We start from the raw sequence: 23,771 nt of genomic DNA on the forward strand, positions 1-23,771 counted from the left end.
CACAGATATTTTCAATGATAGGTGCTTTGCAAGGGGACATGCAGAAATAGCTGAACACATTCTATTAGAATGCCAAAATTGTAAAACTCTATGATATGATGTTACTCATTGCCATAGTTCTTACTGTTAAGACATTCTTCAATAATCCATGATAAAATTAATATAAGTGTACATGTACATACATGTAACAGAAGAGAGAAGTTGGCTTAAGACAAATTGGTAGATGTGCAGTATTGTTTGGGAATTTTTGCTTCAAAAGATTCATGATTTTCAATGAGAATATTGAATGTTTTTTATTGTGGCTCATGTCTTTGACTTTCTTATCGAATTGGGGTCCCAAAATTTGGATCACTTTGTGACTAGTTTTCATCTATTTGTATGAGAACTTCCATATAATTTCTGAGCCAGGAAACACTATTTTGGTTAGATCTGAAAATATATCTTCTACCATAAATAGAGGAGTATTTAAAACTATAAAGTTGGGGAACAGTATCTTGGCATGTATATCTTTCTCCACATTTGATGCAGATTCTGCAACATGGATTTGGCTGATCATGTAGTTGTTGTCCAGTTTAATATGCTTGAATAATTAATATGGCATCATGGATAATGCTATTTTTTCAACCATTACAGACATTAAAACCAGCTATACAGACAGGTTAGAATGCATATTCATGTCCTTTGAATTTAATTCCAGCCACTTAAATTATTGTTTCCATCCATCATTGAGTTTTGTTTAATAATTTGGTTGCTTAGATTTTGGCATTTTAGTCTTGGGGGATAATGCAGGCTTAGATATCTTAACAAACATTAAACACTGAAGCCAAACTGACACTGTTTTATGCTCTTTAGTAATCCAACCATAATAAATTTGTCCCTTCAACTTTTTGGGATTTACAACTGTATTATCCATTTCAACAAACTTCAAACATCGAAGCCAACCAACTCTGCTGACATAATCATAATTATTTTATGCTGCCTGAAATTATAGCAACCATATAATCTTGCCCTGTTAAAGCCTGTTCACATCCACATGATCACAGGCAGTATTATCATTAATATACTATACTGGAAGTAGCAAAATGAGAAGAAAAAAAAAAGGAAAAAAATCAAAAGTTTCAATAATAATTTTGTACACATGGGAGATTTTAGTAAGTGCTGAGAGAAATTGGAGACACTCCTCATCTCAGGAGGAAAACCTTCCAGTTTGGGAGGTTCACTTGCATGCAGATATTTATGTCAATGCAAACCTGCATAAGATTGTCAAAACACTTTTCACCTATACACTTACCAGTCTATTCAAGGTTTTCTTAATATTGTAAGATCTCTGAAGTAATAACATCAAGTTTAAGCCAGTAGATAAATATTTTGCAATTTTTGGGTAACAAGAGAGACAGATTTTAATAAGTTTCCAGCTTTCTGCTGAACCCATATATTTTGCATTGGTTATAATTATACATGAAGATGTTTTTCTTAATAAATATCACTTAGACTAAATTTGTATCCATACCGTATAATGTATTTACATTACTGTCTTGGAGGTATCCTGTCAAAATGAATTTCCCCATATCTAAATAAAAAAGGTATGAAAAAAAAGATAAAAGATTTTAATTATTTGACAGTTATGCCAAAAGCAGATGACTGAAATGATTCTGATGCTTCATAAATATTCAGAATATCCACCATCATATATATATATATATATATATATATATATATATATATATATATATATATATATATGGTTGATGTTGATGTGAATTGTATTATTGTAGAGTTAGTTGTCTTGCTATATTTGTTTCAAAACAATTATCCATCTGAAATTTTTGATTTACAATATGCATATCAACTGAAGTAATATTGTCCTAGCATTATTCTGATCACATTGACTCATAAAGTGCATGTACTGTAAAATGTTTAATTACATTTTTGTTTACAAAGGCCACAGATCTGGATGAAGGCAATAATAAGAACATAACATATGAAATCTTTGATGGTAATGTGTAAGTATTTTCATAAGTATCCCTTCCTTTCCTTAATATTTGCTTATAGTCCTTGGGATATTTTAATATCAGTATATTATTATCTTATTTGATTATTCTGTGAACATAACTTTTATATTAAAAATAAAAATAATGACCTTAACTATAACCAAACACATTATGAACTCAGAATGCTGGAGATCAGCTTTAAAATGCTGGACAAAAGTGCTTGAGAATTTTTCAAAACCAAAAAGCATCCAAAGTATCTCCCATTAGTGAAATCATTATAAGTAATAAGTTCTACTTGTGAAGGACCAGAATAGCTTATATGATGTCCTGTTGTTTGTCTGTTGGCACAAATTTCTCATCAGTGCTCCTTTATTACTGGGGGTAAGGATTGCCATAAAACTTGACACACGTTCATTCCAAAGCCTTAATGAAAATGGTGCAGATGAGACCTGTAGCATGGTTTTCATGGTGGCTATTTGGAAAACCTTGTTATCAGTATTTTTTTCCAAAAGAATGGTCATATGTTTTCACTGCGAGTCTTCTCATGATGTCAAGTTGGTCCTGAATGAAAGTGGGAGTGGTGATGAGCTGTACTACAGTTTTGCTAACATGGTGACCATCTTGTTATCAGTATTTCTGGAGAAGAAATTTGTTACAGACACAAGGTTTTCACTAAACAGCTTCTTACAATATCTAGTTATTCCATAATGGCACTAATCAGTCCTCCAACATGGATTTTTGTTATAACTACTTATGAAGGTATGGTCCTATTAGTATAGAGTTTACACTAAAACACTTTCACTGCTGTTGTTGGTCTAAACTTAAATGATGCCATAACCTCCTTACAACAACTCTATCCCAGTGTTAGCCACTGTCTATGCCTTATAATCTGACATTACATCATCTTACCACACCACCAATTCCTCCATTAATGTCATTATCTGAGAAACCTCAATCTAAACCAGCAACATGTGCCTAAAATAACTTGAGATCATCACGTTGTTTATTATTATAACCTCCTGACATAAAAATTGCTGTTAAAGCTACCTCTTCCAAATGGATGGTTATATGAATATGTTTAAGAAAAGAAGAACTCTTCTTTCTTGTAATACAGTGATAGCCTATTTAAAAGAGGATTATACATGTGATTAAAAATTGAATATAATTGTATATAAAGTTAGTAAAGGTGTAACTAAATTTTTTATATTTAATATTTTTATTGAAATTTCACAACATGCATGTTATGGTTTCATTATGATAAATTGATATATATATTAATGTTATTTAAGCTGATTATGAATAATCATCTATCATTGTGCCAAACCATTCAAGAACCTTGTCAGTAATTTCAGAGTAAAATTTCTGGCTCTAAATAACATTATCTATCCATTTCATTTTCCCTGACGATTATAACTGATGATGCTTATTTTAATCCTTCTGACGTGAGACTTCTCAGCAGTGATTAAAGGGTGCTTCCTCATCTCATTTAGTCATTTGGTTTTTACTTTTCCTTCTAAACTGGGAATATCTGATGACAGTTTACACTATTTGCAACAACTTATTCTTTCACTGGCAAGATAACAAAGTAATCTGTAGCTATTACATGAAATGATCTGTTTATAAAGGAAGTGTGCTTTGATAAATGATTAACTGGTTTTAATCTGGTACACTTTCAAATATGTTTTGCAGTGTATGAGATGGAGCCATGATAGCTGTTATGCATATTTGATTTAATTTATATTTGATTTAATTTAATTATTTGTAAGTTTTAAAATCTTTTTATTTTTAATTACATTACATGTAATAAAAATGTAGTTTTGTTTACTAGGAACTTGACATTTTTTCAAAAGATAGTTTGACCTTGACTCTTCAGTTGTAAACATTTAAAGCTGACCTAGTTCTCAACCTTTATTTAGAAATCAGTGAGGGAAGTAAACAACTTTTTATTTTCATCCTATTCTTAGAGTAAAATGATTGGTTTTTGTCAAGGTCATACTGGGACTACATGCTTTTATACTTAAATACTTCTTGAATGATCTGGAAAGTTGACCCTCATCTGGGAATTTGTTTTGCATTTCAATTTACTGTATAATCATTGTTTATAGAGATTTTTCTCAGTCGGGCTTAAAAACACTGGGATGTAAAGGTGTTCTTTTGTTGTGTCAATTTGGAGTTATTTTAATGTTTATTCAGATTATTTGAATTCAAAAGGATTAATTCTTTTCCTGAAAATATCTGAGTGCTCATACCGAATTCTTGGACAAAGACATTTCATTAATTCAAACACCAGATTATTGTTTGTGAATAACACAGAACTGTAGACATTCCAATACCACAAAGGATACAGTATACATCATCGCCTTCCATCTTGGATTCTTTGTCAGGACTCAACTTGAATTCATTAGAACATTTCATTATTAGGACCTTGACAAATTTAATTCATGGATTATTCTTGGAATATTGTTTGGATTTGATTCTTAAAACTGTAAGTTCTTATTTGTTCATTTTTACAGAGTTTTTCCAGGGAAATAAATCATTTCTCATATTTTTCAAACCTTGTTTTTTCACTCTTTCTTTGTTACTGTTTATTTGAGCCTAAACAAATAATGTAAGAGGCTAACATACCATTTTTACTTAATGGTGACTGGACATGATATTAACTTGAGCTGAGCAATCCATAGCTTTTGTTATCTTGATAATTATGAGTGCTAATAAAAACCAATAATTATCCAAGTGACAAAACCTGTCAGTTAAGGAACAAACAGCAGCATGGATAATTTGATATTTTGCCTCTTTGTACAGATAAAATTAGGTACTTGTTGGAACAAATGTTAGTCTGTGTAATTTAGAAATCAACAAACATTTGTGAAATTTCATTCTGTAAATTCCAGTAATTGCCTGGTAATGTGGGGTAAATTGGACTTTTTTTTGCACTAATATGCTGGCAGTATTCAAAGGTGTGGTTGTCCTAGAGAGGTACATTTGAAAACAAACTTATTGCCAAAGGATTATGGCCATAATAAGCAGGTTGCCACTGGTCAGGGGAGTCATTCAAGAGATTGACTACTAGACATGGCTGTTTCTACACTAAAAACTGATACTGATCAAACCTCCATTATGACTGCCTTGATGGTCATTTAGTTTGATATGGTTTTTGCTCCTGAACAGGTCATAGAGCTGGTGGGGTTTTAACTACAAGACTTCTTATGAGGTGCAGTTGGTCCTAAATGAAAATGATCTCCCAAAATGTGAAAAAACTTGATAATACTACTTCTGAATAGGTGGTCATATTGATTGTTTTTTTTTTAAAACATTAAAAATCAATAGGTCTTTTGTTATATATATATATATATATATATATATATATATATATATATATATATATATATATATATATATATATATATATATATATATATATATAGTCGTTCCACAGACTAGAATGATGCTGATCCCTCCTCCAAAATGGCAGCAATGATGACCAGCCTTAAATTTTTATATAGCTACTTCTCTTGAACAGATGGCCTTGTTAATATGGGGTTTCCACACAAACACTATGGCAATATGTAACCACTTTCAGAGTGGCAATGGTTCTGACTCTGACCTCAAAATCGTACTCCTCTATCTAGCTCAAAAAATCTTGTTTCTTACACAGATGGTATCATAGACAATGTGTATGCACTAAAATGCTTCTTGGAATATGTAATGTGTTCTATATGTAAATGACGGAGATGAAACCACCAACATATCTGTAGTTTTTTGATGGAGTTTGAAAACTAAACTAAACTGAGCAGTCACTGTTTGCATTTTTTAATTCACTTAGCTCTTAGACACAGTGACTTACCATAGTACATGTTTTACAAATTATATTTGTTTTGTTAATTTTGTATTTCTTTAAATTCCAGAGTGAAAAATGTGAAATATTATCAGTAGGAGTCAAGTTAGAATATTGTGTGCTTATACACAGAAACCTCAAGAATTTGTTTGAAATTTTGGCAAAAAGACTGCTTACTCCCAAATTGATGTAGATAAAAAGCTTCTATCCCCATGCCACAAAGTCCCTTCACATTGGCTTAGTTTAACAACATGTATATTAGGGTTTTTGTTTAAGAATGAAATACTTCATTTTGAAATTGTATCCATTACAACATTGTTTTTATTAATTCACTCAGTTAGCCCATCTTTTCTGGGATTCAGCTTGTGTGGTCTGCACCTTCCATGATCCAAAACTCAGTCTGTTGAAATTTGTAATATGTTAAATGGCTGCAAAACTTCACCTCTGCAAAGGTGCACCCCAGACTGCAGGCAAACTGCTAATGAATGATAAGAGTACTGATAACTATGACACTTTTTTACAGAAAGTCGTAATTATGCTTTACATTTTGTCATTTTTCTTCATTAAAAAATGCTTCCTAACTGATCACATTAATGCAACCATGGTTTTGATCAGAGGTGGGACCAAAGTCATCTCATAGGATCATGAGGCACTTGTGGGGGAAGTGACATCAATATTCTTAAGTTTGTATACAGTTAATTACAATGCACAAAAATGTTGCCATTGAAAAGAACTTGGATTTCTTGTATGAACCATGCATGAACTTGAAAAATTTAACTTTACAGAACCAATTACAATTTTCAAAGTAATTTTACAGACTAATTGTTATGTATATTTTATTTAACTTAATTATTTGTTTGCAAGTTTTACATTTTTTTTTCCATTACTTGCTGTTGTAATATAACTTTATTTACTGGAATAGAATTAAGTTCTGACTGATGTTTTGAAGTAAACAACTTTTTAAATAAATATTTTTTATTCTTTCTCAGAGTCAGATTCATAAAGTGGCATCGAGGCCATACTTGAAGGTCATACTTGAAGTATGTGACAAAATAACATATATCAATTAGGTTTTTCCAGAGGGTTGACCCACATCTGGGCATAAGTTTTGCATTCTAGCTAGACATTATTAATGTATTGAGAAAGAATAGTCATTAGTGCCAACACTAAAGTTAAAATGTCTTATGTTGTGACCAGTTTTGGAGCTAATTATTGTGATTTCTTCAATTTATTTGGACTTCAAGTTTGTTTTCTTTGTAAATACTAGTGCTCAAAATTAATTCTTGGACAAGGACAGTTATCAAAATTTACACAGCAGAATTCAAACACTGGAATGTTATGGTATTTTCTGTGATTCAACAAAGAACAATACACACATCAGTACAATGCTGACAACAGCATACATCATCACCTTCCATTTTGGATTTCATCAGGATCCAAACTCTGTTTCATTAGAACTTTTTATTACTAGGACTACTATTTTTTAAATTCTTGGATTATTCTTGATTATTTTTGGATTTGATTTGTAGAACTATAAGTTCTTTCTCTTTTTTTTACTTGTTTTTCTAAGGAAATAAATTATTTGTTAAATTTTACAAATCTTTTTGTCTTCACTCCTTTCTTGTTACATTTTGTACAAGCCTAAACATGTAACATAATGTCTATCTTCCAAACCTGAGCATTTACAAATTTTAAACAATGCAGAATTTCCTGGTAAATATTTGCTAAAAATTGCAGATATAAAAAATCTTTTTATTAAATTGATAGCTAAATATAAAAAAATTAGGCCTAGCTTATTTCAAGATTCATAACATTACTTTATGTATTATTTTATATAAAATTAAATATTAAACTATAAAATTCTGATTATGACATTATTTTATGTATTATTTGCATATAAAATACATTGTATATAATGGTACTCAACACATCATTCCTGTCCTATTTCAATTATACTTGTCAAAACATTATCTTTTGCAAATAGATTCAAAGGATATAACATATATATGGTCATACAGCTATGAAAATCCTTGAATTTGAGGTTTTCATTGAATTTCAAAGAGTTGGTTTTATCATTGAAAATTTCTTGAAGTACTTGCAAAACCTCTTGAATCTGACAAAACACTCCTTAAAAATTTAAACTGAAAAAGTATATCAATTTAAATTTCAGAATAATTTATTATATATCTAGTTTTAAAAAATAAGTTATTAAAATGGGATAAAAATTGTGAATATCATCGCTTAAAGTAGCTGTGCTTTGTTGCATGTTTTTGTTCTCCTTTTATATCCATTTCTGCAGTAATGAAATAGTAATTGGAGAAATGGAGAAGTTCAATTCCTGATGAAATACTACTTAAAAACTTTACAATTCCTTTCAAAACTCATTCAAAACTCATTGCAAAGAACTCTCAAAGGGCTGTACAAACCAAGATGTTGAATTTTTAATATGCACATCATTTTTTGTGTTCATTTTTTTTGTAAGTGCATTATGTAAGTAATTGTTTGCTTTCAACAAGCATTTAGGCTAATCTTGAATTAGTGTTGCACCCTCTCTCTATTGCTCTGTATGCATATACATGCTGATATCAATGAGTGTTTGACACATTTACTATGTATGTATACACATGCTGATATAATGAATGTTTGACACATTTGCTATTTTTGTTATTGCTTGTTGATCATATCAACTAATTTGCTTATATGATACCATATCGCTTTCCTTTTTTAATACACCAGTCACATCAGAATTCAAACATTTTAAAGGAAATCATTGGATTTTCTGTCCATCAAAATTTCCTAAGTTATGGTAAATGAAACTAATGCAAAACTTCTTATGAAATATATAAATAATAATAAAACAATTTGGGTCTCTGTTTGGAAAATATGCATTTATGTTTTTAGCCATACCTTTGATTATTTTTTAGCATTCTCCCCCCCCCCCATAGATATGTTGCTTACACTTTTTGAGACTGCATTTCTTCTGACCTTTTTTAATTCTTTAACTCTTTTTGAAACCAGTTTCCATCATTCAAGCATGTGAATAGTTTAGGTTTTCTCTCAGCTTTTCTGCTATGTGTTTGTTTCCTTATATTTTTCTTCCCTTGTTGAAAAGCTTGAATATCTAAAGTCACTGGGAAACTATTTCTAACTGCTCTATTACCAAACTTCTGAAATATTGCATATTTTTCTTTGCTTTCATTTTTAATACCAATCAGAAATGATCAGTTTCACATCAACCCTACAAATGGAAATTTAACAGCAAACGAAATAGACAGAGAGAAATTTGGGAATGAAGCTCATCTTGTCATCAAGGCTACTGACCATGGAAATCCACAGATGACCAATGTTACCATGGTGACAGTCATCATAGACGACATAAATGATAATCCTCCAGTATTTCCAAATGAAACTGTCAGTCTAAAGATCAGAGAAGGAGAACAACAGGGAAGTGTTATATATCAACTTAAGGTAACTATTTCTTTCATAATAATTGTTATCAATTTTCCCTCATTGCCAGAACAACAGTTTTAGGAGCAATCTGGTGCTTAATGGCTCTAAACTTTTTCATCCAAGCAGTATTGTCAATGAATATAATTTTCAGTTGATAAAATTTTGTATCAGAGTTGTACTGAATTATGTTCATATTCTGATAAATAGCAAGACTTGTGCACATCAAAATAAATACTAAGTTCATAACCTTTTCCTCTCCAGTTTACTAGTATCAACTATAACCAATATGTTAACTGACATCATTCAAAAAATACTGTCTCATTAATAATGCACAAAAGAAAAAAAATCAGGGTAATATTAATTTCTAAAGATGGAAACTTACATTGTAATTAGCTCTTTGGAAAAAATGAAGTAAAATCAGGTAAAAGCTGGCTTGGTTTTGGTTTAATTGTCTCATGCTACAGAAACACAAATAGGTTATTTACCACTTGAAGGCAAATGGAGTAAAGCACCTTGCCCAAGGACACACCACAGTAGCCAACACAGGTTCATCCATGAAATCCTACCCATGCCCTTTTAGTTATGAGTTTGGCATGCCAACCACTGCTGTTCCATATATCCAGTCTCCATTAGTTGCCTGATAAGACATACAGAAGGGTACATTGACCTACTGGTAGTTGAATGTATTCGTTAGCAATAACAGAGCATAAGTTTAAAACTTTTATGGGATCCATCACTAGTGGAGCAGCAGTCTATTGGGGAGAGGGATGTTATAGTAAGGAACAACATTTTATTTATAACCCTACATCTGTTAAGGTAGGAGAATAAATCATGGTGACACTGGTGTAACTAACCCCACAGATCTTCATGAATTGCCATGAAACTTCATAAATATTATCTGAAGATATAGGTGTCAACAACTTAAATGTTCTCTGCTTTGTTAGAATTATTATCTTTGTTGTCTTGTAGCATGACATAATCTCATTAGTGCAACTGACCCTGCAATTTTTGGTGGATTGCTGTTTAAGTTGATAAATATTATGGTCAGTTTATATTAGTTCATTAGGGGATACTAGCAAGTATCATTTTACCAATCCTGGCTTAATCTGAGGGTTGTTGTTGTTGCTGTTGTTGTTATAAGATTTAACGCCATTTTCAGCACAAGATAGGCTATACATGGCCACCACTATTAATGGTGAAGGAAGAACCCGGGAAAACCCCTGGAAAGAACCACAGACCCACAAGAAGCTACCGGCAAGCTTTCTCAAATATCCACATTGGCCAAGCCCGAGACTCGAACCCACACAGACAGAAGTGAGATGGCAGTAATCCTTGATAGCACTTTAGACCACTCGGCCACTTGGGGCCCCTTAATCTGAGGGGAAATCAAGCATAGCAAATATAATCATAAAGTAACAAGAAATTTCTCGGTAAAATATATATAGGGAGAACCAGACAGATTTCTATCATACACTACACAGTCCTGGAATTTTGCAAATTTTGATGAAAGTTGGGAAAAACCCAGGAATTTTTTGCCACCACTTGAAGCCGAAAACATCATGTAATTGAGTTGTAACTAAACTGATTGTGAGTTAAATTTTTCAAGTTCTAAGCAGAATATTTGGAGGGTGCAGTATGGATCATTTGGGCGCTTGCAATAAACATATATGCTGAGTCAATCCAAATGCTCAGTGGATTAAATTCATCTAGCAGACTTTCATTTTCAAAGTCAGTGCGATATCCGTATCTTTCCTTGCATGGAAGGTATGAAAACCACTCAAGCATCACAAGAGGCAAACATCATAGTGGCAAAGCATAGCCACTGACCAGATGACCTAGCAAACTTTAAACATTGTTTGATCGAGTGATACATGCATGAAATGGATATGATAATTACTTATTTTCTCGGAAATTGTATTAAAATCGTTATGTCTTTAATCTGCTGAAAGACAGGATAAAACTACGGTGTTGATGAAATTTGACCTAGTACTCACGATTTGCATTACTAGTCGCATGAGTACACAAATTTAACAACCCACATTTTCAAATGTTGTAGAGAAAAAATTAAAACAAATATTAAATGAAAGTCATATACTGGTTTTAATAAAAATGCAAAAACAAAAGAACACAAAATTACCAAATAGGCAGAGTAGGCACTGGTCTATGGGCCCGACACCTTTTAGGGGCCCTGCAGTAACGTTTGTTTAAAAATATTTAATAATTTTTGTTTAATAACATAAAATGTTAGTTTGTTTAAAAACATTAAGACTTGTAAATTTTTGTTTTGTGTAATAAAACTGGTTTATTAAAATTGTTGGTTGGTAAAATTAAAAACTTATTAGGAGATAATTTGTGAGCAGGGCCCCAAGATTTTGACTGCCTAAGGGCTTCCACAGTGTTTACTCCAGCACTGTCCATACTTATATATTCCGAGAACAACTTTTCGAATTTTGTTGTATCACATGACTGGTTTTTACAAAAAGTATCTGACTTTCATTAAATATAATTGAATTTCTCAACCACAACATTAAAATGGAGTTTGTTGTTGATATCACATAACTAATGGACTTCCAATGTTGTCATTTGAGATTTGTGAAGTGACTAGTAATGCATGGTGAGTATTGGGTCAGGTTTCATCAATGCTGTAGTTTTGTCTAGTCTGTCAACAGATTAAAGGTATAATGATTATAATATTTGCCATTTCTAAGAAAATAAATCATTTTCCTACAAATTTCATGCAGTTATAAGTCAATATAATTGATATAACATAAGTTTAAATTCTGTTGGCCTGCTGGTAAGTGAGTATAACATGTCACTACTGCACAGTGGTGGCAAAATTCCATATTTTTGATGTGCAATTGCAACGACCCCACACCCCAACCTAAATGTCCAAATATGAAAAATGGAGTGGGAATATTCGGAGGAAACCCGATTAGAAAATGGACTGCTATTTGTTATAAACCAAATTTATAGTCCAAATTGTTGAATCTCAGAGCTGAAATGAAAAATTTTCATCTCTTGTATACTGGTTTAACAAATTATAAGAATATAAGGTGATTTTATAGAAAATTCAGTCCTTGTTTATTCAGCAGTATATAATCTTGAAGGTCTTTCGTCAAAATTTAAATCAATCCTTTTGAAAATGTTTTTAAATGATGGATTTTTAACCAGATTGTCTTAAGGAGATTAGGTTGTCTGAAATATCTTCTTTGGGATTTTGTTGGCACAAATAAATTCAGGATTAAACTCTCTTTGTTACAAGACAAAATTCTTATTATTTGCATTTATTGGTTTTTTTTGTACTGCACATGTAATAGGAAATGGTTACTTCCTATAAAATGTTTACTTTCTATAAGATGCATATATATATATATATATATATATATATATATATATATATATATATATATATATATATATAATTATCTTTTGCAGCTGACACATTTTCTTTTAAATAATTCTCTAAATTTGCTTAATAGCCTATGAAACAATGAAATATCCAGGATATAATTTACACTTACAAAAATTTAGATAAAATAACAGATGTCGTTATGGCTCATCAATTTCTAGGTCAATACAAATATTTTCCAGTATCAGCAGTAAGATGAAATAAACTAGTTGAAACATAATAAAGTTAAAATGTTTAATTCCTATAAAAACAGCCATGTAAAGTTTCACAAACATTAAAGTTTTTCTGTTTTATTTGTTTTTCTTTTTTCTTTTTTGTTTTTGCCTTTGACACAGCTTACAAATGGTTTACTTCATCCTTGAACGACAGATTTTAGAAAGTGACTTTACATGGACATGTATATGAAAATAAAGGAATAACACGTCGTGTGCCACAAGAATCTATACCCTGTCAGCTTTTGTTTGTTATTTTGATAAACTATCTTCCTCTGATCTGTATGCTGATGATACTGTTATTCCCTGATGAACACAGCTGCAAAATTGAATTAGAAAATGCATTAAACAAACTTAAAATGTGGTGCAAGGAAAATGGCATGGTTGTAAATACAGATAAAACAATGATTTCATTAATAACAACACAGCAAAAAGGAGCAAAATTAAAGACAGATGACTTGAGCCTTTTCAGTAAAAAATGAAAAACTGAAAGTAGTTTCCAAGGACAAAATTCTTTGTATTCTAGTTTACATTAATTGACTTTGGTCTGTTCATGTTAATCTCAAAACAAAGAAAACAAACTCCTGTCTTTGGCTTTTAAAAGAAATAGTCTTTCATTTCAAAAGATCAATATGTCACTTTTAGAAGAGCTACATTCAGCCTCATTTTAAATATTGTAATACCATATGGGGAAATACTTCTGATGTTAATGTCAAGAAAATGTTTGGCTCCAAAGATGAGCCTGTACAGTAATACTACATAGGCAACCAGGAAACATTACAGAAGCAATGGATAATCTTGGTTCATTTGATGTTTAAAGTTGTCCATTTTCCTGTTTAAGTGTTTCATTTATGAATATAAATACACATTGGGTTAATTCCAAAGCTTTGAAATTATTCTTCAAGAACTATATTGAAATATTATTATTTTTATTATAATGTCTGTAAGATAAAATATTTTATTTGAAACTACCAGTATTCAATAATGTAAGCAATCTAGTATACATCCAGATATGCAGTAAGTAAATATACCAAATTACTGAATGCTCATTTTTTTCCCCATTAACTTTGCATTGTCAGAATCATTCAGTATTTTACGATATTGCACTCACATGCAACTTCATAATGAATGACCGCTCTGGTGGCCTAGTGGTTAGAGCGTCTGCCTTGGAAGTAGGAAGTCGTGGGTTCGAACCTCAGCCAAGTCATATCAAAGACTTACAAAAATGGTACTAACAGCTGCCTTGCTAGGCGCTCAGCAATAAGAGGTTAGTGTTAGGACTGGTTGGCCTGGTGTCAAGATAATTTGACTGGGTGGGACCTGATGCTACATGTCTATGGCATGATGCCCCATTGCTAGACATTACTATAAACTGCCACACTGCAGACATCATAGTGATATGACTGAAAAATTGTTAAAGCTGCATTAAAAATCTTAATCACACACACATAATTAATACATGTGTGTCCAATAGTGTATTAGGAACTACTTTGTAAACAAATCATGTACACTCTTGTAGTAGACGCTTTGTGTTTTGGTTGATTAAATTTGTTTCTGAATGAACTAAATAAGATTTTTTTGTGGACTGCCACATAACAACTGCTTTGCCACATTCAGCATGAACTTTTTTGATACAATGTTTTGGATTTAGGCTAGCTATAGATACAAGAGTGGGTCCTTATGAATAACACAAGTGACAAAGTATAATTCTTAGTTCTGCAAATTCGAATTACATGAGCCATGTCATATGTTCTCAAGCTTGATTACACATTCCAAAATTGTTTTGTAGTTTTGTCTATATTCCAAGTGCAGTTACATCCTCCTTACTGCACTCAAAATGAAAGAAACATTAAATTCCATAACATTTTTTTTTATAATGGCAATTGGAAGACTTCATATTTTTCCTATATTATGATTTCAAACATTCAATTAAAGAACATAAACACACTTGCAGATGACAACACTCTTCTCCCTTGCTGCTTCAATCCATTGTATTTCATGTAGAATTGACACAGATAAATCCAGTCTATAGTCATAAAATTTCATGGAATTGACAAAAATACCAACATTTATTCATTCTAGATCAAATGGAAAAGTTGTTGCAGCGTGCATTCATTCACAATAGGACTCCAAATTTCAATTCTGAGTTGAACAAAATGCCATTTTCTTTGGAAAGTTATGTCTAGCATGTGACTAAGTTCAAATTTATCTGGGCGGAGTTATGTGTGCATTAATAATGTTGCTGTGTAATGATGAATCTGTGGTTGTGTATTTAGTTTGGAATATGGCATAAATTCAGTTAGTTCGTTTCGTGTAGTGTATTTTTGTTTATATAATTAAACCTTAGGTAGAATAAGAAAATGAATATATAATAAAAAGTTTACTGCATTTGTATGGGAAAATATGATTTCGTTTTGTCAGATGGATATACTGCACTCCCATGCAGTATTTCCTTCTGAAAAAGTCGTTTATATTTTCCTTTACAAATGCAGTAACCTATAATTCCTCTCCTTATTAAAACTGTTCTTAGTAAGATCAGCTGTTCCAAAGTGTCAAAGTGGGCTTAACCCAATCAAATCATGATGCAGCTTATGCAGACCAATAAAATGACATGGTTGACTGCCATGTTGTGTTCTTAGGCATGACACTTTATTCTCATCACTCACCAGAAGCAAACCAAACTCACCAAATACACTAGGTAAAGTACCTTAAACTAGGCTTTACTCAACCAGACCAGAAATGTTCTTGTGTGTTTCTTATGTGTATCACTCAGTTGAAGTGATGTGGTACCATCTCACTTAATATTTTCAAAGTTCACATTTTATCATGAGGTATAGGATTTACCTATGGATAAATTCCATAACACATTCCTGCCATTCCAACCAAGTAATTATACAAATATTAATCCATTATAAATTTGAAATGTGGACAAGATTTAATTGTATTTACTAATCAAAGTAATTAATTTAAAAACAACTGTTCTTTATAACATAAAAATAGAGAAGACCAAACAAAAAATATTCAAGATTTTCATGAAAATTTTTGAGTTTTGACAAATGATTCCAGATCATGCATTTGGGGATTATCACATGCATGTTCCATGTTAATACAACTTTAAATACTAACTTTACAGTCATCAGCTCACTAAAATGGATACACGACCATACCCATCAAATATGAAAGACTGCACTTTACTGAGGTACTGCTATAGTGAGGGACCATTGACTCTATCTATATATCTATCACAGATCTGAATATTTTTGCATAGGCTAATTTGTTGAAAATATTTATAATTACTGATTTTGATTGATATATTTGGATGTATTTATTGTTGTGTTTCCTGCTTTTATAGAATCAGGTTTGAAGCAATTTTATTTATCTAATAAAATAAAACTAAAAATTCTCAGTAATATGGTGCATAGTTAAAAAAAACATTCCAGATAAAAGAAAAACAGTATTTGAATTTTGTAGGTCATACATTTTCAGAGACATTTTTGTGTAGTTTTAATCTGTGTATGTTTGAGAGAACCACAATGTTTGAAGGCATTCATTTGGAGCAAAAATCCATACATTTATAATATCTATATTGTTTCAGTATTTATTGTGCCTACATTTCCATTGATCTTTTGATTATTTTATCTATTCTAAATCGTATTATTTTAACATCATTGAATCTTTAATCTGATATCAGTGACATAAAATTTAACAATTTACTGATGTTCAAACTTTAATAATTTTAGCGGTTGTGATTTGTCACAATTTGTTACTATCTAAACAAATATGGTGTATTTTTAACAACAAATTAAATGTTTTATTTTATCATAGGGGATAATCAGATTGCAAATAACATGAAATTTTGACAATAGCTAGGCATGTTAAAATATCATTATCAACAAAATATTAAATACTATTTATTTTTACAAAAGTTGTATCTAATATTCATTCAGAACTGTCTTGATGCTTGTGAACATTTAAAGCATGTGTATTATGATCTTTTCATCCACAAATTTTGAAATGAATAAAATGTTAGTGAAATTTGTTGACTGAATAAATTTACAAATTTATCTGCTCAATACTTTGAGATTTATATTATATCTTCATCTCTCTGAAATGATTCTTTTCAGGCAACTGATGCAGACACAGGAGAAAATGCTAACATATTGTACAGAATGATCAACAGTGTACCATTTTTCAATGTAACACAATCAGGAGAAATCTGTATAGCTCATTCTCCATCAGTTAATAAAACCAGTAGCAAGAAATTTCTGCTCAACTTTACAGCTTACAACACTAAGCCATATTCCAAAACATCCATCACAAATGCGACAAAGGTTGTGGAGATCAGTATCGTGGTAAGTTCTTGATACATTTAAGGTTAGAGAGAACACTGTCTCATCTTTTTACAGTCATGGCCTTGCATAAAACATGAAATAGTGGCTTATACAAGAGCTTTGCCAATGAGCTGATATCAGATGACATGATTACTAAAAGAATGGAAGGACAATGAAATAAACATTATTGTTAAATTTCTGCTTAATGTCATCAAGTAAAGCTGAAAGAATGTAATTAATCTAAGCTACATTTTCCACAATTTTACAAATATAGAAACTTGGAAAATGTTTAAAAAATACTTGAATAACAAAAAGTATTTTAGCAATATTTAAAGAAAATCTGCATGTTAATTCCTGATTCATGTACGTATATCTGATTTAATATATGTTTATTATAATTTTTTGTTTGTAAGTTTTAAATATTTCTTATATATATTTCTTACATGCTATTGTAATGTAAATTTTTTCACTAAGAGATGATACTTTTTCAGAAAATTGTTTGACCTTGACTGTTAGTTTATAAACACCAGGTGTTGATCTAAATTCTGACCTAGATTCAAAATTAGTAAACAAAGTTCTGTTTTATTTTAAATTGATTCGTTGCTGTCAAGGTCATGATGGAACTATGTGGGTTAAGAAGTAAACACCCTTTTTTTTTATTTGGGATTAAAATCATTGGTCTAATCAAGGCCATATTCTGTGTACATATGTGATATAAACATGATTATGTGCTCCCCCCCCATTTGCAACTGGGGGAATTTCGAAATTGCGTCTTCTGATACAATATAATCTTTGTTTTGAGAGAGATTTCTCAGTTTTGGGCTTTTCATACTGATGTCAAGTTAATTTGTTGTAGCCAGATTTGAGCAATAATAACTCTTCAGATCAATTGGATTTCAAAAGGATTAATACTTTATTCTCAGGAAATATTTTGAAGAGTGCTCACACAGAAATTTTGGAAAGACATTGCTTACAAATTTAATTTGGATTTTCAACACTGGAGTGCCATTATTTGTATTTCTACAAGGAACTGTAGATAAGCACAGTATTGACTACAGCATAGTCTTCATCCATCTTGGATTTTTCATCAGGATTCAAACTTGAAATTATTAGAACATTTATTACTAGGACTTTTGCAATTTAATTCACGGATTATTCTTAGATTATTTTTGGATTTGATTCTTGAAACTGTAAGTTATTCTCCTTTTTATTTTTACAAAATTTTCCAGGAAAATAAATTATTTGTTAAATTTTAGAAAGCTTGTTGTTTTCACTCCTTCTGTGTTACTGTTTATTCGAGCCTAAACATGTATCATTCAACACTTCTCTTTTTTCAGGACATTAATGACCAGTTGCCATGCTTCAAAAACAAAACATACACCTTCATTACAAATGAGACTCAAGATGTTGGCTCTGTTATTGGAAGGTGCCCCCCTCTGTCTGTCTGTCTGTCTCTCTTTCTTTCCCCCTCTCTCTCTCTCTCGCTCTCTCTCTTGTAACTTGCATATATTTCCTGGAGAAATAATTTTCTTAATATGGTTTTTAAAGCTTGATTAGTCTCTTTAATTCGTTTAATTAGTAAAAATACAGAAGTAATTCTTCTTAAACCTAATACTGCAGGAACCATATATTTATGGGAAATGTAACTGACATCTGTATGCAAGGACTATATATTATTGGTCTAATGGAACCCTAGTCTGTATGCAAGGACTATATATTATTGGTGCAACGGAACCCTAGTCTGTATGCAAGGACTATATATTTTTGGTCCAACAGAACACTAGTCTGTATGTCGATACAATAAAGATACGGATTAGGACAATGATGTCTATAGGTGTAAAATCTCAGCCAATCATTAATAGTGTGCTAATAATATAAGGGGGTAAATTGTGATATGGTCCAAAATATACAAGCTTTGTATCACTTAAGTGTAACTAATTCAATAGAGTTATATTTTATAGGAAGACAATTTGTATTAACTGAACACTACAGAGATATTGTGTTTTCTAAATATTACTTGATATTATACTAAAATTTATCGACATATATAATAGTTAAACTTTAATCATCCAACTTAGATCTAGACCTAGACCTGATGATATTAGAGATATATAGACAAAAATGTAACTATCTATATACACATCTTGAATAATTCTATTTGATGGAAAAGTATACTTTATATTTTTTGTCCCCAACAAATACTATTCCACCGTTTTTCCATTTTTGGTTGCTATGGTAACCATGAACAAACATTAATTTCACTGACATTTTTCAGTGTTAGCAATCAGCATGCATATATCGGTCATTTTTTACAATTTCACCCCAATCTGAATATAAATACTAGTTTTTAATCAGTTATAGAGATTAGGCTAAAAATGTACTGTATTATATTGCTCAGAAAGAACTAAGCTTAAATGGATGGGGCAGTAGGAAACAAATCACCATAAGTATAAACATGTGATGCAAAAAGACACGATGACACTACATGGATTAATTTTTAATTCATTTGGAATCAAAATATTGATTTTGAGTCTTAAGTTAAGAGTGGTCATTACCATATTTATTCTATGACAAGTCTGTGCTTAGTGATTCCCAACTTGTACTAAATTTAGGTACATGTACAATTTTTATCTTGGCCAGCCCATGTTTAATAACATTGACAAAGCAGGTTAATAAGCTTATCATGGAAGAAATATTGTATTCAGAGCAAATAAAGCCTATTCCAACAGATTATTCATGAAAGTAGTACTGTTGGTCTTGATTACAGTATGTAGACCAGATCAAGTATCAGAGACCTTGGTTTAGTCATGTAAACTCTATATCTGTCTAATATTTATAATAACAGTGAAATTTCCCAAAACCGCATGGACATGGTTGAGACCCATAATTATGGTTGTATTATACATGTAGCCATTTTGAATGGGTTTGATAAGTATAAGAATGGCCTAATATGTGACTAGTATGCAGAAGAAGCTAGATTACATTGAGACCAGTTTGTCTGCAAACTGTAAGTTTTTTTTAAACCGTTGTTGTTTCAGGGTCACTCAGATTTAGTGAATATTAAGTCTGAAAAATTCTGTGAGTTCATTTTAACTAATTTTAAATTTTGGCATTGGTAGTGGTTAATTGTTTTATACCCAGAATTTCAAAAGACTGCCAAGGCAAAAATTTTCAATATACAGTAAATGGTTTCAAGTCAGATTGGGCTGTTGTTCTTTAAAGTGATGTGCTCATAATGACAAAATTCCCAATGCTTAGATCTATCTCAGTGTTAAAATTGTGTTCCTTGTGACCTTATATCAAAATAAGCAAGTTTGGTAATAATAGGACAGGACAATATATATATATAACGAGTTCAAATTTGCCTTCCATAGTTTTAACTTTTGGGGTTGAACATTGTGTTCATTGTGGGCTTAAAGTCAGTATAACAAATTTTGTTATAGGAAGGACATTTAATATGAGTTGCAAAAAGATGTGGCTATTTCTTCAGTGATCTTTGTGTGAGTTTTTAATGCAGATGATTTGCATAGCATGTATAATCATATCTTTGCTTTAAAAAAATTTAGGGTTGAAGCAACAGACCCAGATCCCACCCCAGAATACAGCATGATCATGTACTGGATTGACAACGGGAATGTAAATGATACATTTCATGTAGACACCTATACAGGAAATATTTACTTGATGAAAGCATTAGATGTTGACCGGGCTGGTAGTCCAACCAACTATAGTCTACAGGTAATGAATGAAGTGATGATCATAAACACTCATCATAAGAAATGTTCTTTTGTAACAACACACTTTTATGTTCCAAGTTGTATTCTTTCATTTAAAGTGATACTTGTAATGGTAACATATGATATTATGGTAAATTAATTTTTGTCTTATCTTGCAAGGGGTAGGTGTCACTTTTTCTGATGATTATGACAATAATGATAGCAATGTCAAGAGTGTGAAGACCTCTCTGACCAATTTTGTGAAATATATCAGGTATATTGTATTTCTCTGATGGTTAGTCCATCCCAAACTTTTATAAAATTTTGGCTAATTTTAATGTAAAAATCACTTTGCCCAATATTAAACCCAAACTCCTCTGACTTTTACCATATTTGCAAATTGACTTCCTGGGGTCTTAATACAGGAGATAGACTGTAATGGAAATCATAATTGTTTACAGTGGAGATGGTGTTCTACAGAAACCTTTTTTTCTAATTAGCATTCTCCTGACAGAATTGAAGTTCAGTTCATATTTTCATGTTTTAATTGGATTTTAAAGTTTATTTGAATTGATTTTAATGATAATACATACAAACTTTTCATTTAATACAAAAAAGAAAGAAAAATGTTTTAATGTTTTTATTTTATGCTAGGTCATGAATTACTGGATTTTCCATGTGAAATAATTGTGACAATTCACTGCAGTGAATATGATAAATATTTTTACTGCCACACTGATATCATTTATAACCAAGAAATCTGACGAGTCAAGTTCTAATCCAATAATGTGCACAGTCTTTTTTTCTTCAGTCTCTTTTATAGTGCTGTTTTGCCTTGAATCAGGAATTAGGCTTGTTTTTAATGATATTCTCTGTGCAAATATGCACCAAAAACACAGAAGAACATAAAGAGTAAACTACCGACATTATCACAAGACAGTTTGATTGCTCTTTCTTAATAATTTATATATTTCATTTGATGGATGAAAAATATGTGACTTTGTCACTGATGAAAATACTTAGTTTTTTACTCACTCAATGAAAAGTATCAATTATTCATTCATTTCAAGCAAATATCCTCTCTTCATATTCACAGCAAATAATGTACATCCATGTTATAGATTTTTATTTACTGAGCAACCAAGTTTAAGTGTAACAAGCACTTAACGTTTCAGTTTCATTGATAGGTGTATGCCAGTGATATTGTACCTACTGAGGCAAACATGCACAGAAATAACAGTGCAGATGTGATCATCAGTGTACAAGATGTAAATGATAACCCACCAATGTTTTCCCAAGGTATGTATGAAATTAATATTATAATGAAGAATTATATTGTATTACTCAATGATTTAAATTTCTTCTTTTTTATGATAAACTGTTTTAAGAGTATCATTTTGAGTACGAATATAGAATTATTAAAAGGATAATCAAGTACATTCACAGGAGTATTCTTTTTATGGAAATAGATTTTTAATTCATACAAGTAATTTAGGAAATGACATTCAGCCAGTAATTGTCTCTATCCAAAGTACTTTATCAGAGCACTTTTGTATTTTCCAGAGAATTCAATAATTTAAATAAAAATACATTCCAGCCAACTGGACACAACATATAATACAACTTGAAAGTGCTAGATCTTAAAGCATGACTGAAAAATCTTCTTAATTACAAGATTATATAGTTCTCTGCTTAACCTCAGCTCACAATTAGTATTTTCTAAGAAAAAACTATTACCTAATGGAAAATGTCCTTCTAGAATGATCTTATGTTTACAAAATAAAAATATTAGTTATTATGAGAAACCAGAACCTATACTATGTCAAATACTCTAAGGGAATTCCAAAACCAAGACCTAACCTCAAATAAACATATTTACTTCTATTAATAATAATACTGATTTTAACCCATTCACACAGAGAATAATTTAGCTATGTATTAGTTGATTATGGAATAAAGTCAATTCAGGTCAAGCATAAATGAACTCAACTCAATAGCATGTAATGAAATAAAAAGAAATTTAAAAAAAACTAACAAACAATGCATATTAAATATACATAACAACTAGACCATCCATTATTTGGATGCATCTGCTAAACTGGACCACCCATTATTTGGATGTAACTGTTAAACTGGACCACCCATTATTTAGATGTAATCTGTTAAACTGGACCACCCATTATCTAGATGTAATCTGTTAAACTGGACCACCCATTATCTAGATGTAATTTGCATTGTCAAACTTATAATCATTATTTTCCTTGACAAGTTTAATAGGTTTATTAATGTCTTCACTCAATAGTTTGCTGATACTGTGAACCTATTTATTTTCACTGAAATCAATTATCATGGTTTTGTGAAAAATTATTGTTTCATCATTAATTGATTAAATTCATTGATCAGGGAAGGGGTCTAACTGTTTCCTCAGAATTATCATAGTACATTGGGTCTTTAAATTCACTGTTTGTATCAGGCATGAAATACATGACAACTGCTACATCACCAACAATGATTCTTGTCAAGAAAATATTGAAACACCTCAAAACCAACTTTATGTGATATGTTTGCATGCAATGATGTTACATCATGTAATACAACTGAAAGACATTCATTTTTTTAAACATCTGCTGATATCAGTATTATCTTTAGTATATGAAGGAAGTGATTTCATTAAAGGTTGTAAAACACTAAGTATAGTTGAGTTGCTAGCACTATATTTGGTCATCCCAGACATCCCAAAAGCCAGGTTTGATATCAAGTTTTGTGTTTTGGACAATATGTAGAACTGAGGTGTAGTTTTTTTTTGAGGAAAAGTGTCAGATTCTTA

At 31.0% G+C, this 23,771-nt stretch overlaps 2 protein-coding genes across 2 annotated transcripts in view; both read left to right on the top strand.

Moving 5' to 3' along the window:
- The window catches only part of LOC149803179 (uncharacterized), a 303,327-nt gene that overhangs the window by 97,138 nt on the left and 182,418 nt on the right, over positions 1-23,771 (top strand). The window lies entirely within an intron of this gene.
- The window catches only part of LOC149803180 (protocadherin Fat 4-like), a 137,117-nt gene that overhangs the window by 37,411 nt on the left and 75,935 nt on the right, over positions 1-23,771 (top strand). The window contains exons 11-16 of the mRNA XM_089952795.1: positions 1,942-2,003; positions 9,042-9,294; positions 17,022-17,249; positions 18,566-18,654; positions 20,795-20,966; positions 22,132-22,243. Coding sequence (XP_089808921.1) covers positions 1,942-2,003; positions 9,042-9,294; positions 17,022-17,249; positions 18,566-18,654; positions 20,795-20,966; positions 22,132-22,243 — 916 coding nt within the window. The remainder of the gene's footprint in view (positions 1-1,941; positions 2,004-9,041; positions 9,295-17,021; positions 17,250-18,565; positions 18,655-20,794; positions 20,967-22,131; positions 22,244-23,771) is intronic.

This window comes from Sinohyriopsis cumingii, chromosome 3 (assembly GCF_028554795.1).
Source record: "Sinohyriopsis cumingii isolate HCF-2022 chromosome 3, ASM2855479v2, whole genome shotgun sequence".
NCBI classification, from domain to species: Eukaryota; Metazoa; Mollusca; class Bivalvia; order Unionida; family Unionidae; genus Sinohyriopsis; species Sinohyriopsis cumingii.